Raw genomic sequence first — 13,829 nt, 5'->3', positions numbered from 1 at the left:
GCCTCAGAAACAGAAAGAAACCACCGGTTCTTTTTACCTTGTGGATGCCTGTAACGTTCACAGCTCTTGATGTGCATGGTAGGTGGGAAGCCCAGAGTGATTTGTGCATAGAACACACTAGAGATACTACCAGCTAACTGTCGTATGTTCCTACTCTTGTTTTGTATCCTGGTTTCCTGCATTTATGTGTGTGTGTGTTTTTTTTCTTTTTATTGCACATCTTTATAAATCATCTCCATCTGTTGGGACACAGGTATACAAATACCAAAAATGGCTTAGAACATGTACTTACTCCGTCACATGCGGTCGTGTGGAGCTGGGAAGCGAGGGGCTGTGTACGTGCTCAGATCGCTAACCGTCACCTTGCCGTGGGACTGGGCCTCCCCAACCGCATTGGCCGAGTGGCACTGGTACACTCCCTCGTCTTCCTTTCTCAGAGGGTTGATCTAGAAATAAAGCAAACAAGGTTATAGAGTTCTATGTGGCCCAGCAAAATTACGTCCTGATGAGTCTTGGTGATACCTCTGAGCACTTATTCCTTTTCAAAATAAGCTAGAGCTCACTCTATTTCTCTTCTTGCCTTGGCTGCCAAGGAAGAATTTAAATTTCTTCCTCAGTACCCTCTATCGTGGCTCTCGTGTTGAGGTTTCCTCTGCATCCCTGCCTTTTACTGTGAGCTACCTGGTCCTCTTATTGAAGGGGATAGGTATAGATTATAAGGAAAATATTACAAGTGAAAAGAGCAAAAATCTACTGCCCAAGGAATGGCCCACAGGGGCTCCCAAAGGAGGCAGCCTTCACAAATTGACACCAGAGAAAACCTTTCCTCCACACTTTTTTTTTTGTAATGAAGGTTGGGAATGTTAGGGTCACAGGGCCCCTGGAAGCTGTCTAGCCTAAAGCCCTCTTTTTACAATTGTGGACACCGAGGCTCAGATTCGAAAAAGCCACGGACCCAGCTGCATTCTGAGAGGATTCGCCAAACCTCGTAGAGATGGTGGCGAAGGGGGGAAGACACCCCTGAGGGCACCCTGCTCCCCGGCCCCTGCCGAGCAGATCCACAGCAGCTCTCTCCTCTCTTGCTCTCTCTCGTTAGAACAACCTCTATCACTTGCGAGTCACTCTACAGACTGGGGAGGACTGATGCGCATCGTCTCGTTTTGAACTCACGGTGATCGTGGGTGAAGGGGGAGCATCGTCGTCCTCATGCTACAGGAGCCTCGCAGGTAAGTCACAGACTGTTATGACTCATGCGGCCCTTGGACGCAGTCCAGTCCAAAGCCCTCTTTTTACAGTTTGGACCCTGAAGCTCATAGAGTTAGAGCAACTCGGCCAACATGAACCCCCGTCTCATCACTTCGTTGCTCCTTCAAACACCTGGCATTCCCTCATCTTAGCAAAACTGCTGCGAGTGGCACAGAAAAGCTATGAGAAGATGTGAAAGCGACGTCTTCCCTCCTTATCAGCTATGTGGTCTCGGGCAAGTGTATTAGTTTCCTATGGCTGCTGTAACAAATGACCACATACCTAATGGCTTAAAGCAACACAAACTTATTATCTACACTTCCTGAGGTTGGAGTCCAAATGTGTCTCAGTGGGCTACAATCAAGGGTGTTGGCAGGGCTGCTTTCTTTCTAGAGACCCTAGTGCAGTGGTCGGCAAACTCATTAGTCAACAGAGCCACATATCAACAGTGCAACGATTGAAATTTCTTTTGAGAGCCAAATTTTTTAAACTTAAACTTCTTCTAAAGCCACTTCTTCAAAATAGACTCGCCCAGGCCGTGGTATTTTGTGGAAGAGCCACACTCGAGGGGCCAAAGAGCCGCATGTGGCTCGCGAGCCGCAGTTTGCCGACCACTGCCCTAGGGGAACATACGTTTCCAGTGTACAGGCTGCCTGTATTCCTTGGCTTGTGGCCCCTTTCTTCCATCTTCAAAGCCAGCAATGGCGAGCCATGTCTTTCTCACGTTGCCATCTCTCTGGCTGTCTCTCTCCTGCCTCCCTCTTCCACAGTTAAGGGACTCTTGTGATTTCATTGGGCCCACCCAGATAATGTGGGGTAACTTCCTCATTAAAGTCAGGTAATTAGCAACCTTAATTCCATCTGAAGCCTTACTCCCCTCTTGCCACATAACAGAAACCATCCACAGGCTCCAAGGACTAGGACGGGGACCTCTTTCCGGGGCCATAATTCTGCCGGCCACGGAAGATCACCTGCTCGCAGGGGTTATACTGCCGGCCCTGCTTTCCTCAGAGTTCTTATGGGGTCCAATGAAAACTGGGTAAGATCAGCTTTGAAACATGTAACATGTTATAGAAATATAAAGGGTGCCTTACAAGGGCCAGTCAATAGTAGCCAGTAACCCAAAACGAATGAGCTACTCACCAAAATCCAGGCTGTGGCCTCGTGGTCCGAAGGACCCCCTCGCACCTGGACAGCTATATTGACGTGGTCCCCAGGCAGGTCCTCTAGCGCTTGGGCGCCCTCAGGAGACTGTGTGACCTGAAGAGGACAGGAAAGCCAGGAATGGCTCAGAAAAGGCATTTCTGGAAACTACCTCCCCATAGACATCCTCACGGTCTTCATCTTCCCACTGACGGGAAGGCCAAAACCCTAATAGCTCCTATTCCTGTTAAAATGTCAGTCAGTCACTTAAAAAACCCAAAATGCATATACAGACAGCACACTCTGGTGGACAGCAAAGATGCGGACACCAGCACCATCTCGCAGAGGCAGGTCAGAAGTCCTCAGGGCTGTTGAGACGAGGCACAGCCTATGCTGGGATCCGTGCTCGTCTCTCCACAGTTGATCTGCAGGAGGATCTAGTTTTGGAACAGGATGGGGCTCCCTGCCACCAGCCACGTCTTTCTAAAACCCAAGCCAGTTAAGTAGTCTCCTACTTCATCCCAGCTGATCTAGGCTAGATAAACAGCAGAACTTTCTCGACGGCTGAGTGGCCAAGAGAGCAAATGCCACAGGAAGGATGGCAACCGCTCTTCTCTGGGGAGAGCTTTAGGGTAAACGTTTTGAGGCATAAACCTGGAGGCAGAGGAGTGGTATATAAGATATCCTTTTAAAATCCTCTGAGCCACATATATGCACACAAACACACTTAAAGGACAAAAAGCCTTTAACTGCCCCCCCCCAACACACACACACACACACACACACACACACACACACACACACACACATGCATGCAAGCGAGATCTTATATATAAATACCTTCCTCCACGTGATGACTGGGGGAGGCACCGCCCTCACCTCACAGGACAGGTACACCTGGGCCCCAGTGACGTTGTGGACACTTCGGGGTGGAATGACGACCACAGGAGCTGGAAGAAGACGAGGGAACACAACCTTCACCTTGCCAGGACCCGGGACCCCGCTTCCAGAATCCCCTGACTGTGGCGAGCCTGCTGGGCCAGTCTAACGTGGGGAGGGCAGAGGCAGACCAAAGCTCTCCACGCGCACACAGAACAAACTCATAGGCAAGGCATCGTGGAGGAGAGTCTGCCTTCGACCCGGACGGATGCCTGCGTGCTTCGACACCCATTGCCTTTGCCCCACTGGCAGGAAAACGGATTCAGAGAGAAAAGGCAACTTCCTAAAGCTACCGGCCTGTCTGTGGCAGAGCTCGGCCTCGCGCTCCCTCCCAGGCCCCGGGTGCCATCTGCTTTTGGCTCAGCGACGCGACAGGGCGTTGGGCTCCAGGAGGGGCTGTGTCGCTTCACCAACAGCCGAGTCTACTAACAGATGGGCTTTTCTCTTTCCACATGGAGGGCCCTTCAAAGAAGAACGCCACCTAAGACAGCTGCGTCCGCCCTGGAGCTGAGACCCCCTGCGGTCCTTTCAAGACGCTCATTTGCATATCACAGACTCACAGGCTCCACTTGGCCTCCCCCGCCCCGCACACCTCCCCATCCCCAATGGCAAAACTGCTGGCCTGGGAGCCGTGTAGAGGCTGGGAGTCGGGCGGTGTGGATCTAGGCTGCTGGAACATCACAGAAAGGAGAGGGAGGGTGTGGGCTCACTGGATGGGACCGGAGAGGATGTGGGTATCCGAGTTAGAAATTCTTAACTCACACTCCCTACTCTGCCCTCCTCTCTGTGCCTGGCATCTGCTCTACTCACACTGGGACTAAGAGAATCAAGTCCATGGGCCTTGGCCTTCGGGCCCTCCATCGGCCCCTCAATGTTCCTGCTTCTGCATGGAATACAGCCCCTCGCTCCAGAGGCGGACGGCTCCCCATCATGCAGGGCTGAGAGGGCATGTGAGAGGGTCTGCGCCGCTTTGACCTGCTGAATCATAGCCTGCCTCGCAGTCCAGGGGCTTCCACCTGTCTCACCTGCACAAGAAGGCAGGCTTGGCCCACCTCCCACCTGGCCCCACGGGGTCTTGGGCAAGGTGAGATGTGGGTCCCTGGCGGGGAAATGCTCTCTGCTGGGTTTTGCTGGTCACAGGGCTGTTGAGCTGATCTTACTATGTGATGAGTGTGAAAGTGATGGTTCCAGTTCACACAACATGCAGTGGGGGTCAGAAACTGGTCTGGTAAACAGATGGCTGGATGAAGAGACACATGACAAATAAAAGAGCAAACACATTCATTCTCCAACTGCGGAGTGTACAGACTCCTGGGGCTTTCCTGATGACTCCAGGCCAGCCTGGCCAGCCAGCCTTAGAGAGGAAAAGAGGAACAAAGGGAGGGAGACAAAAGGCTGGGAGAAAAGGGGAGAGGGGAGGAGTGAAAGGATGCAGAAATGAGACTGGTCTGGCTCCTTCAGACAGACTATGAAGCACACCCTGTAAAGCTGGTGCCCCCAAAAAACCTCTGGGGAACTGTCTTAGAGCCACAGAATCTCAAAACGAGAGGGCCTAACTCTCCCCAAGATCCTGTGCCTGACCGTCTGCCATGTGCTCATTTAGCCTCCAATTGCATGCCCCTAATGAGAGAAAGCTCACTACCTACAGAGCCAGGCCCTTCCATCCTTGAAGGGCTCTGCTGGTAAGAAAGCTTGTCCTCATTGGAGCTAAAAACCCACTTCCCTGTAACTCCCACCTGTTTATCCCAGCCTGCCCTCTGAACCCTGCAGCCCCCTGGGTGCCCCAAGGGCCTCTAGCGAATTGAATGCAGACACTGCCCTTCTTCCCCCTCCGTCTGTCTGATCAGCTCACGCCTTCCGTTGTGGCCATCTCACTGCCCTCTACCCACGTCCCTGAGTGTGGTCAACGTCCCTTCGATGAACCACGGTCCCAGGCTTCTAACACTGCCCGATGCGCCCAGCCACCTGCCCGGCTGCCACAGAGAACCGCCACGCCCCTGCTCTATGGCAGGAGCCCCATCTGCACAGACGACAAAGACAGGCTGATGTATTCCCGTCCTCCTGCCAGCATCGCCTCCCCCGGCGCCCACACCGGTCCTGGAACAGCGCACGGTGGGACAACCAGAACCACGTCTTACTCCAAAGCCCTCCGTGGATTCCAAAGGGACACTCAATCAACATGTTTTACTTTCGTTCATGTAAAGTCATAAATTTTAAATGAGATTTCATCAGTCCCTTTCAGGTCTAAACGAATAAAACCAGTAAATCACATTTCCTGTTTCTCTCCTTGCATTGCCCTCGCCCTCTCTTTCAATAACCGCAATTAGGAAAGGCTGCCTTGCAAATGCTGTCTCTGCCACTGATTTCGCATGGCAGAGAATACCATTTCTTTCACAAAAGAGCTTTTGATGATAAAGGGACATTCAAATTTTTATTTTTTTAAATTCACACACAGCACACTCCTTGTTCCTGGTGTACAGGTCTAAGTTCTGATAGATGCATACGGTTGTGTCACCGCTGCCATGACCAAGTCAGAGGACAGTTAGTTCGGTTATCTAGAAAATTTTCCTCCTGTCTCTTTGTCACAGTAGTCTGTTTTAAATGTTAACTTGTCTGATTTTACATTGAAAACATTTTTATCCATAACAGCTCTTTACAGTCAGTCAGTCATCATCATCAGCAGCAGCAGCAGCATCATCGTCGCCGCAACAATGCCACCAGCTAACACCGAGCTTGCTGTGTGCTAGGCGCTCTTCTGCTGACGGGGATTATTAACCCATTTGACCTTTCCAGCCTCTCAGCAGCTGCCAGCCGGGGGAGCCAGCCAGGGTCACCCAGCCGTAAAAGGCGGGGCGAGGCTATGAGCCTGGGCGTCTGGCTCCAAGCTCTGCCCTCTCCTTACATGGCACGTCCAGGTACACTACTCTTTTCACCCTCACACCAGCCCTGCATTTATCCCTATTTTACAAATGAGAAAACCGAGGCTCAGAAAGGTGAAGTGTCTGGAAGAACAGGGACCCTGAATCTATTAACTCTACACTGATTTTTATTTTTTTTAAATATATGTATATATATTTTTATTGATTTCAGAGCAGAAGGGAGAGGAAGAGAGAGAGATAGAAACATCAATGATGAGAGAATCACTGATGGGCTGCCTCCTGCACACCCCCACTGGGGATCGAGCCACAACCGTGACCTCCCGGTTCGTAGGTCGACGCTCAACCAGTGAGACACACCGCTGGGCTCCACACTGATTTTTAAAGTGAAACATTCGTTCTTTTGTTTGGACGCCATATTCCGGTATAAGAAAATTCCTTAGGGATTATGTTGGGGGGTCCCCAAGACAACTCCTCGGTTTGACGATTGGCTAGGAAGACCACAGGACTCAGCACAGTTTTACTTACAGCTGTGATTACAGCGAAAGGAGACAAAGCAAGTCAGCACAGGGAAATGGCACATGGGGCAGAGACTGGGAAATCCAGGTGCAAGCTTCCAAGAGCCTCTCCCGGCGGAGTCATGGGACACGCTTAATTCCCCGGCAACAAATTGTGACAACATGCAAAATGCCATCTGCCAGGGAAGCGCTCTCGACACTCAGCGCCTTGTTGGGGGCCGGCCACCTGCGCCCCCTCCTCCTGCGACACACTGCAGTTCCAGGCTCCCAGGAGGACAGCAGGGGGGCAGCTCTCCTTCGCTCAGTTGAGGCACAGGGAGCACTGCTCTCAGCGCGTCACGGTGGGGGGATCCCAGTTCCCAGACACCAGCCCAGGACCTCCCCTGCCAGCAGGCCTGGCTAAGGATACACGGCTGTGCTGGCTCTTTTCTGCCCAGGAATAACACCCTCCAGGCTCACCCCAGGGGAACAGCTCTTGTGAAGATACCACTGAATGGGTGATGTGTCCTTACCACTAGCAGGTCATCCCGAGTACTTCTGTCCCCAAGGGCTCATTGGAGTGGGATACTCAACCTCAGGACCACCACTGGCAGGAGGTTAACAGGTTCAAATCCTGTTTCGGCCACACACCCCGTATTATGACGTGTCCTCAGTTTCTTCTTCTCTAAAATGGGCACAGGAGCCGAAACCGGTTTGGCTCAGTGGATAGAGCGTCGGTCTGCGGACTGGAAGGTCCCAGGTTCGATTCCGGTCAGGAGCATGTACATTGGTTGCGGGCACATCCCCCGGTGGGGGTGTGCAGGAGGCAGCTGGTCGATGTCTCTCTCTCATCGATGTTTCTAGCTCTCTATCCCTCTCCCTTCCTCTCTGTGAAAAATCAATAAAATATATTTAAAAAAATAATAAAATAAAATAAAATGGGCACAGGAGTCAATCCCCCCTCCCCTCCCCATATGCTGTTGTGAGGAACAGTTACAAGACGCCTTGCAAGCTGTAAAGGCTTCCACGGAGGGACCTGAGGACGAGGCCGGCTGTGCTTCCCCCGGGATGGTCTCCTCAGAGACGCCTCTACTGGTGTCTGGTGAGCAGACCTATCGGAGCGTCCTCTCCGGAGGCTCCAGAGGCCACGGCCCGTCCTGGGGCGAGCCCGGGGCAAAGCCTCACCGCTGCCAGAGCTGCCACACTCCTGGAAGAGCCAGGCTTTCCTGTCTACCTCCCTTTGACAAGAGTCAGGTGGTTTCCAAGAGGGAGGATGGTGCCTGCCCGGTCCAGCCTGGACGTGCTGGCTTTGTCTTTGTAGCCCTTCCTTGCTCATTACTTGTTTCCTTCTGTTCCTGCCGGCAACAGCCCTGGAGATGCCGGGACAGCACACATCTACCCACCAGGTAACAGAAAACAGTCACCCAGGTGTGCCCCGACCAAGGCAGCACTGGGCGGGCAGAATGGAACCCAGGGGATCTCAAACGCCCAGCGCAGGCGCTCCGGCAAGTTGCGAACCGTTTCCTCCTCGTCTGCACAGGGAGACGGTGACTCTGGCCCTCGTCCTCCAGGGCGAAGGGGGAGAATGAATGTGACTGTGCCATTCGCTGTGGGATCTGTGCACATGAAAGGGATCGATGTTATTTTTATAGTGTGTGGTGGTCTGTCCCCCCACCCCATCAGCGGTGTCCTTGGTGGCCGGAATGAAAGATCTTCCCAAATGCCTCTGAGATTTCTTTAACGTTCACGGTGCTAGGGAAAGAAAGGATATCAAAAGTCATCCCCCAGGACCCCATCTGCCTGCAGGAAAAAGCGCCCCACCACGAGTTTAATGATCAACCCACGGAACAGACCTTTAATTTATGCTAATAGTCACCTTACCGTGTAGGATGAGAAGCAGCTTAATCCCGCTCCCCTCAGCCTGCGCCTCAAACCCCTCCCTCCGCTTGAAAGGCTTTTGAGCACGAGGCCCCCTTCTTTGTCCCCCTCACAAAGTGGCATTCGCTGCCTCTCCTGGTTACCTGGTAACACGGGCCTCGAAAAGGCATATTTCTAAGTGGAGCGGGACTTCCAACCGAGGTACATTTTCCAAGATTCGGGATCTTGAGAGCTTATTGAAGCTTCGGAGGCTTAGTGTCCTGGTGGGCCCTGGCACAGGACCCAGTTCCTATCTAATTTAGCTCTCGAAACAGGACGTCAGCCTACTGTCTGCAGGCCCCCACCCCCTCCCAATGTTAGCAATTCGCCAGAGTGCATACCTGGAAGGAACAACACAGCCTTTTACAGTAATGACAGCAATAACCACAGAATGCCACGCCGCCTTACAGTTGAGAAACAGAACCGGTAATTCTGTATGGCATGAAGCTTCACCCCTCAGCCTGGCATTCAGGCTTGCAACGACCCTGCCTTAAACTACTCTGGGTGGGCAAGATGGTACCAATGGTCCCTTGGTACCGTTTTGCCTACCCAGGACCTCCCTACCTCTGTGCCTTCGTTCATGCCGTGCCTCCCCCACCCTCAACCTGGGAATTTTCTACTCATCCTTCAAGGCTCCTCTCATATGCTTCCCCCTGTTCCTCTCAGGAGCCCTCACCCGGCACTAAACAGAGGAACCAGCAACAAGCCTTGGGGGGGAAACAGGAGGGTAGATCCAGACTTAGAAACCCTCCAGACTCAAGAGTAGCCCATCTGCAGCACCTTCCCAATCAGGCTGCCAGTGGGCCAGAGATGCATGGCCCCAGGAAAACCCGGGCTGGAGCCCCACCTCCGCTGGGAGCTAGCCAGGTGGCTTCCAGGAGACCCCCTCCTGCACGCCTCAGCTTTCCCTTCTATTAAATGGGCGTGAGTCCTGGCCAGGATAGTTGTAAAAATCGAGTAAGAAGATGGGATGCCAATATATTTACTGAATATATTCCAACAGTAAATAATTATTCAGATGTGGGAACACAGTGGGTCTTCAATAAACGTGTGTTCATCAGAGGACGACTCTCATTATCAGGCATTTTGGGGCGTTTCAGAGCACGGGAGGAAAGGGAAGCATTTAAGCCTGAAAACTGTTTCCAAATGCTCCTGAGAGGCATGTGTAAGAACACCTCCCCCGCTGTGCAGAGCGTAATACATATTTACGGAGGCTTCGCTCTGTCAAAGCGGGAAGCTCGCTGCAGAGTAAAGGGGTAGGTGAGGAGCTGGGGAGGGCTGGCTTTATTGCCAGTGTTGAGGCAGAACAGCTGCTGCTGTGACTGGGTCTGCTTCCCTTCAACCAGGGTCCCCAGGGGCATCGTTAAAAGTGCTCCTGCTGCGTCTGCTGCATAGAGGGTGGCTGTGGGCAGCACAGAGGGAGGTGCCGTGGTCTAGCTGGGGAAGAGCCCGCCCACACCTTCATGCCCCACCAGGACACAGGGGCGGGGGCCACACATGCATCTCAGGACAAGAAGCGGCGGGAAGACAGTGCCGGGTCTGCAGCGGCTGACAATTTACTGGTGGGAAAGGAGAGGTAAATTCCGGGGAGGCCTGATGCCTGTCACTAATGGGATCATTAAGAGCAGCTTCTGTATTGCCTCCATTTGGCTCCGTGAGCATCTTTTCACCCGGGGGCTGGTGCCTGAGGTGCGCCTCAGGGCCCATAGATCAGAGTGGAGGGGCTGTCACATTTACTTGTCATTCGGTAATTTTCAATGAATTAGGGGTATGGGGTTTCCATCTGCCATCTGGCCTCCCGCTGGTAACCATGGCAACCACCACCTGCCTAACTTAACACAATCAAGTCCTGTCCTGAAAGAGCCCAGAACAGGGTGTAGGGGAACCTGGGAGCTGGTCCGGCTTTACTGGTCACCCTGGCCGGTCCTCTGCTCCCCACCCCCAGCCTCAGGCTCCTCCCCATAATAGTAGATTTGGTCTAAACATCTTAAATATTTTCAAGGCATCTCTCTCTCTCTCTCTTGGGAACAGAATACCGCTCCAGGGAAAAACGATCTGAGACCTTCCACACCAGTAGATTCTGGGCACCTGGTCAGCATTTATGTCTCCTGCCTGTGGAGTGAAAGTGTTACCTGTCTGGAGACAAAGAGAACTGCCCGTGAATTAACTGCTGAGGAAAGCAGATTGTACAAAAAACGAGTGACGGGAACTAGAAAAAGGAAGGAGACGGGACTGTTTAAACGCCACAGGGCAGAAACAAAGGGACCTCAACAGTGGCTCACGGGGCTGACACGGCCCACAGAGGGGAAGGGACCAGCCCAAGGTCATTCAGGGAACCAGCAGTACAGGAAGTGCCAGCCAGCTCTCTCCTGCATGGGAGCCCCAGCTAGGAATAGCCATCGGTGACTTTGCTGTGCTCCAAGGAGGCGCCTGAAACACTGTCTTCATGTTTCTGGGGCAGGAGCCTTCCTGCCCCATCTCCAGCACCGGCCTCCGGGACATGCACCTGCTTGGAATGCTTTAGGGAAAATAATACTAGAAACTTCCCAATGCCTGTTGAGGCATTCCCCCACCCCCAAGGCTTCCTTGTTGGAGCTGAAGTCATTGCACTGACCTAGGCATTTAGGCCAAAACCCCAAGCTGGACCCCCTGGGGACTCACCCTAGACTCTCCACCGGCCCCTCCAGGCAGCGTAGAAAGGGGCCGTTCTCCAAAATCTAGTGGGCTGGCAGAGTGCATCTCTGGGTATTCCTTTGCTAATGTTTTGATTTATTTTTGTTTGATTTTTAAAAATTACATAGAGAGGGTGGGCAGCAAGAGCACCCATAAACAACTGTACTGTGATGTTAATGAAATTTAAGTTTCTAGGTTCCAAGCAATGATTAACGTTCGATTCCTTTCAAGTGGGACCCTCTACATTGTATTAAGCCTTAGGCTCCACAAAACCTGGGTCTGCCCCTGACGGCACTATAATCTTTTCAGAGTCGAAGTCTCCAAAGGTCTGACTTGTCCTGAGTAGCGCCCGAGTCCTGGTCTGGAGGTCCCCTTCTCCTCCTCTGGCATCTTCACGTCCCCTCCCTCTCCATCCAAACAACCCACTCCAGCCACTTGGACCCAGTGAGACCTCCCACTCCCCAACTCCCAGTCTGGTGGAGGAAAACATGCTATGAGCTTGGTAAGGGAGGGCAGGCGCAGGATGTGAGTTCCTGCCCCAGTCTCCCTGAGCACCCTGCCGGGCAAGAAAAACTGATCCTGAAGGAAAAACGGAGGCTTCGACAGCGCTGCCCATCGTGGTGCAGAGCTGGGGAGAGAAAGGGGGACATACTGCGGGGCAGAAGCCAGACTCACCAAATTCGCAGGGGCCATCGCGCACCTTGTGCAGGTGGCCAGGGTGCCTTCCAGGAGCGTGCCGGGCGCGCAGGCGCAGTGCGCAAACGCTGGGGTAGGAGCGGCCGTCGGACCCGCACACCGTGCCGCGCTGCGCGCACACGCAGAGCCCGGTGCCCTCGGGCGCCGCCCCGGCGGCGCGGCTGGCGCACACCAGCTCGGGGCCGCAGCGCGCGCCGGCCCAGCCCCCGCAGCTCGCGCCCTCGGCACCCAGGCAGCGCGCGCAGCAGCCGCACTCGTCGCGCGCCGGGATCCCGGGCGCGGGGCAGCGCGCGGGCGCAGGACAGCGCTCGGGCCGGCACGGACCACAGTCGGGGCGCCGGCCGCCCGCGCCGAGGAGCCCGAGGCCCAGGGCCAGCGGCGGCAGCAGCAGGAGCAGCAAGAGCACGGGTGAGCGTGGCATCGTCCGCTGCGGGACGGCAGAGGCGCCTCTGCTTCGCTCTCCGCGCCGCGCGTGAGGCGCCGCCACTTCGCCCGCCCCGCGGCCGCTGATTGGCCGGGCCCGCACCGCGGGGCGCCGCAGAGGGCCGCCGGGCCCGGGGCCGGCACAGCGCGGTGGCGCCTGGCCGCTCCGCAGTCAGACACCCAAGGGCTCCTGCAGATACTGGGGCGCAGTCGGGGCAGGAACCTGCCCGAAGTCCCACTGTAGTCTGTATTGTATACTGTGTGCACGGTTTCCAGATCCGAGGCCGCCTCCAAATATTATGCTCCTTAAATCCTCTCAGAAGGATGCGCCATTTTATTTGGCATTTTGTATTTTTCAAAGTTTTATTTTTAAAAAGGAACACATGGTTTAAAATGTCAAAGTTTACAAATGGATGTAATGATGTCAAGGGGGATTCCCTTCCACCCAATGCCCCAGACCAGCTTCAACAGGGCACTGGTTATCAGGTTGTTGGTGTGTCTTTCCCGGAATTTTGTATGCCTGTAAAAGTGTCATCACACAGCCCCCTCTCTTTAACACACACACACACACACACACACACACACACACACACACCAGCAGCATGCCTGTACATTATTCTGTGCTTGGTTTTCCCCTATGGTATTTCCCACAGTTTCCCCACTTATTATCATCTTGAAATCAGGCCTTTCATACAATTAGTGGAGCATTGTTTAATTAGCTTTCCCCCCTTAATATTACATAAAGTCGTGGTGCATTTCATGGTCAGGAGTGATTTGGGTTATAATGAGATATGGTGATATATTTGGGATTAGGTTCGGGCTTTTAAACTTTGCACCGCGTTTAATTGCACAAAAACTGCAGTTATCCAACCCTGAGCCTGTGATATCTGGGTGGAGAAAACATTCCAAAGCTTTGAAGATGATTGGCATCCATTTCCTTTTGGAAACTGCCCAAAAGCCTATAGCCCGGTGAACTCTGGCTCGCAGACAGCCAGTTAACACTGTGGGCAACACTTGTGGGCCCATGGAATTATGGGAAAAAGTGAGGATGGATTCTCAGCGGGGAAGGAAGTTTAGGCCTGTCTATTGTCTGGCAAGGGTTAAGGAGGCTTTCTGGAAAAGGTGCTTCCTAAACAGAGTCTTGGGGAGACAGCAGGAGTTGTCTGGAAGGAGGGCAGAGAGAGGGAACAGTGTGCCCCAAGGCAGGAAGACCAGAGAGAACACGGCACAGTGGGGAGCAAGGAGAAAGCTCAGGCCAGCTGCAGAGCTGTGTGGGGGTGTGGAAGCTCAGGAGGCAGGAGGCGAGGCTGGAGAGGACCAGATCACCCGCCTTGCCTGGCCTGCTGGGTGTGGTGGAATCCAGGCTTGGTGCTGGTAGCATGACTGTCTGACAGGCAGATACTTTAAATGTGGATGGGGA

The 13,829-nt window shown here is 53.6% G+C and overlaps 1 protein-coding gene across 1 annotated transcript; it reads right to left on the bottom strand.

Moving 5' to 3' along the window:
* Positions 1-296: 296 nt before the first annotated feature.
* On the bottom strand, positions 297-12,407 carry IGFBPL1 (insulin like growth factor binding protein like 1; the record flags this gene model as incomplete). Its single annotated transcript, XM_079790317.1, has 4 exons — positions 297-446; positions 2,389-2,505; positions 3,229-3,338; positions 11,966-12,407. 4 exons carry the CDS (start codon positions 12,405-12,407, stop codon positions 297-299), a joined length of 819 nt encoding a protein of 272 aa, XP_079646443.1.
* Positions 12,408-13,829: the final 1,422 nt, after the last annotated feature.

This window comes from Cnephaeus nilssonii (genome assembly GCF_951640355.1).
Source record: "Cnephaeus nilssonii genome assembly, chromosome: 14".
In the NCBI taxonomy this organism is placed as follows: domain Eukaryota; kingdom Metazoa; phylum Chordata; class Mammalia; order Chiroptera; family Vespertilionidae; genus Cnephaeus; species Cnephaeus nilssonii.
Note: the sequence above shows the minus strand (reverse complement) of the source record. Positions and strands in the feature narration are given on the sequence as shown.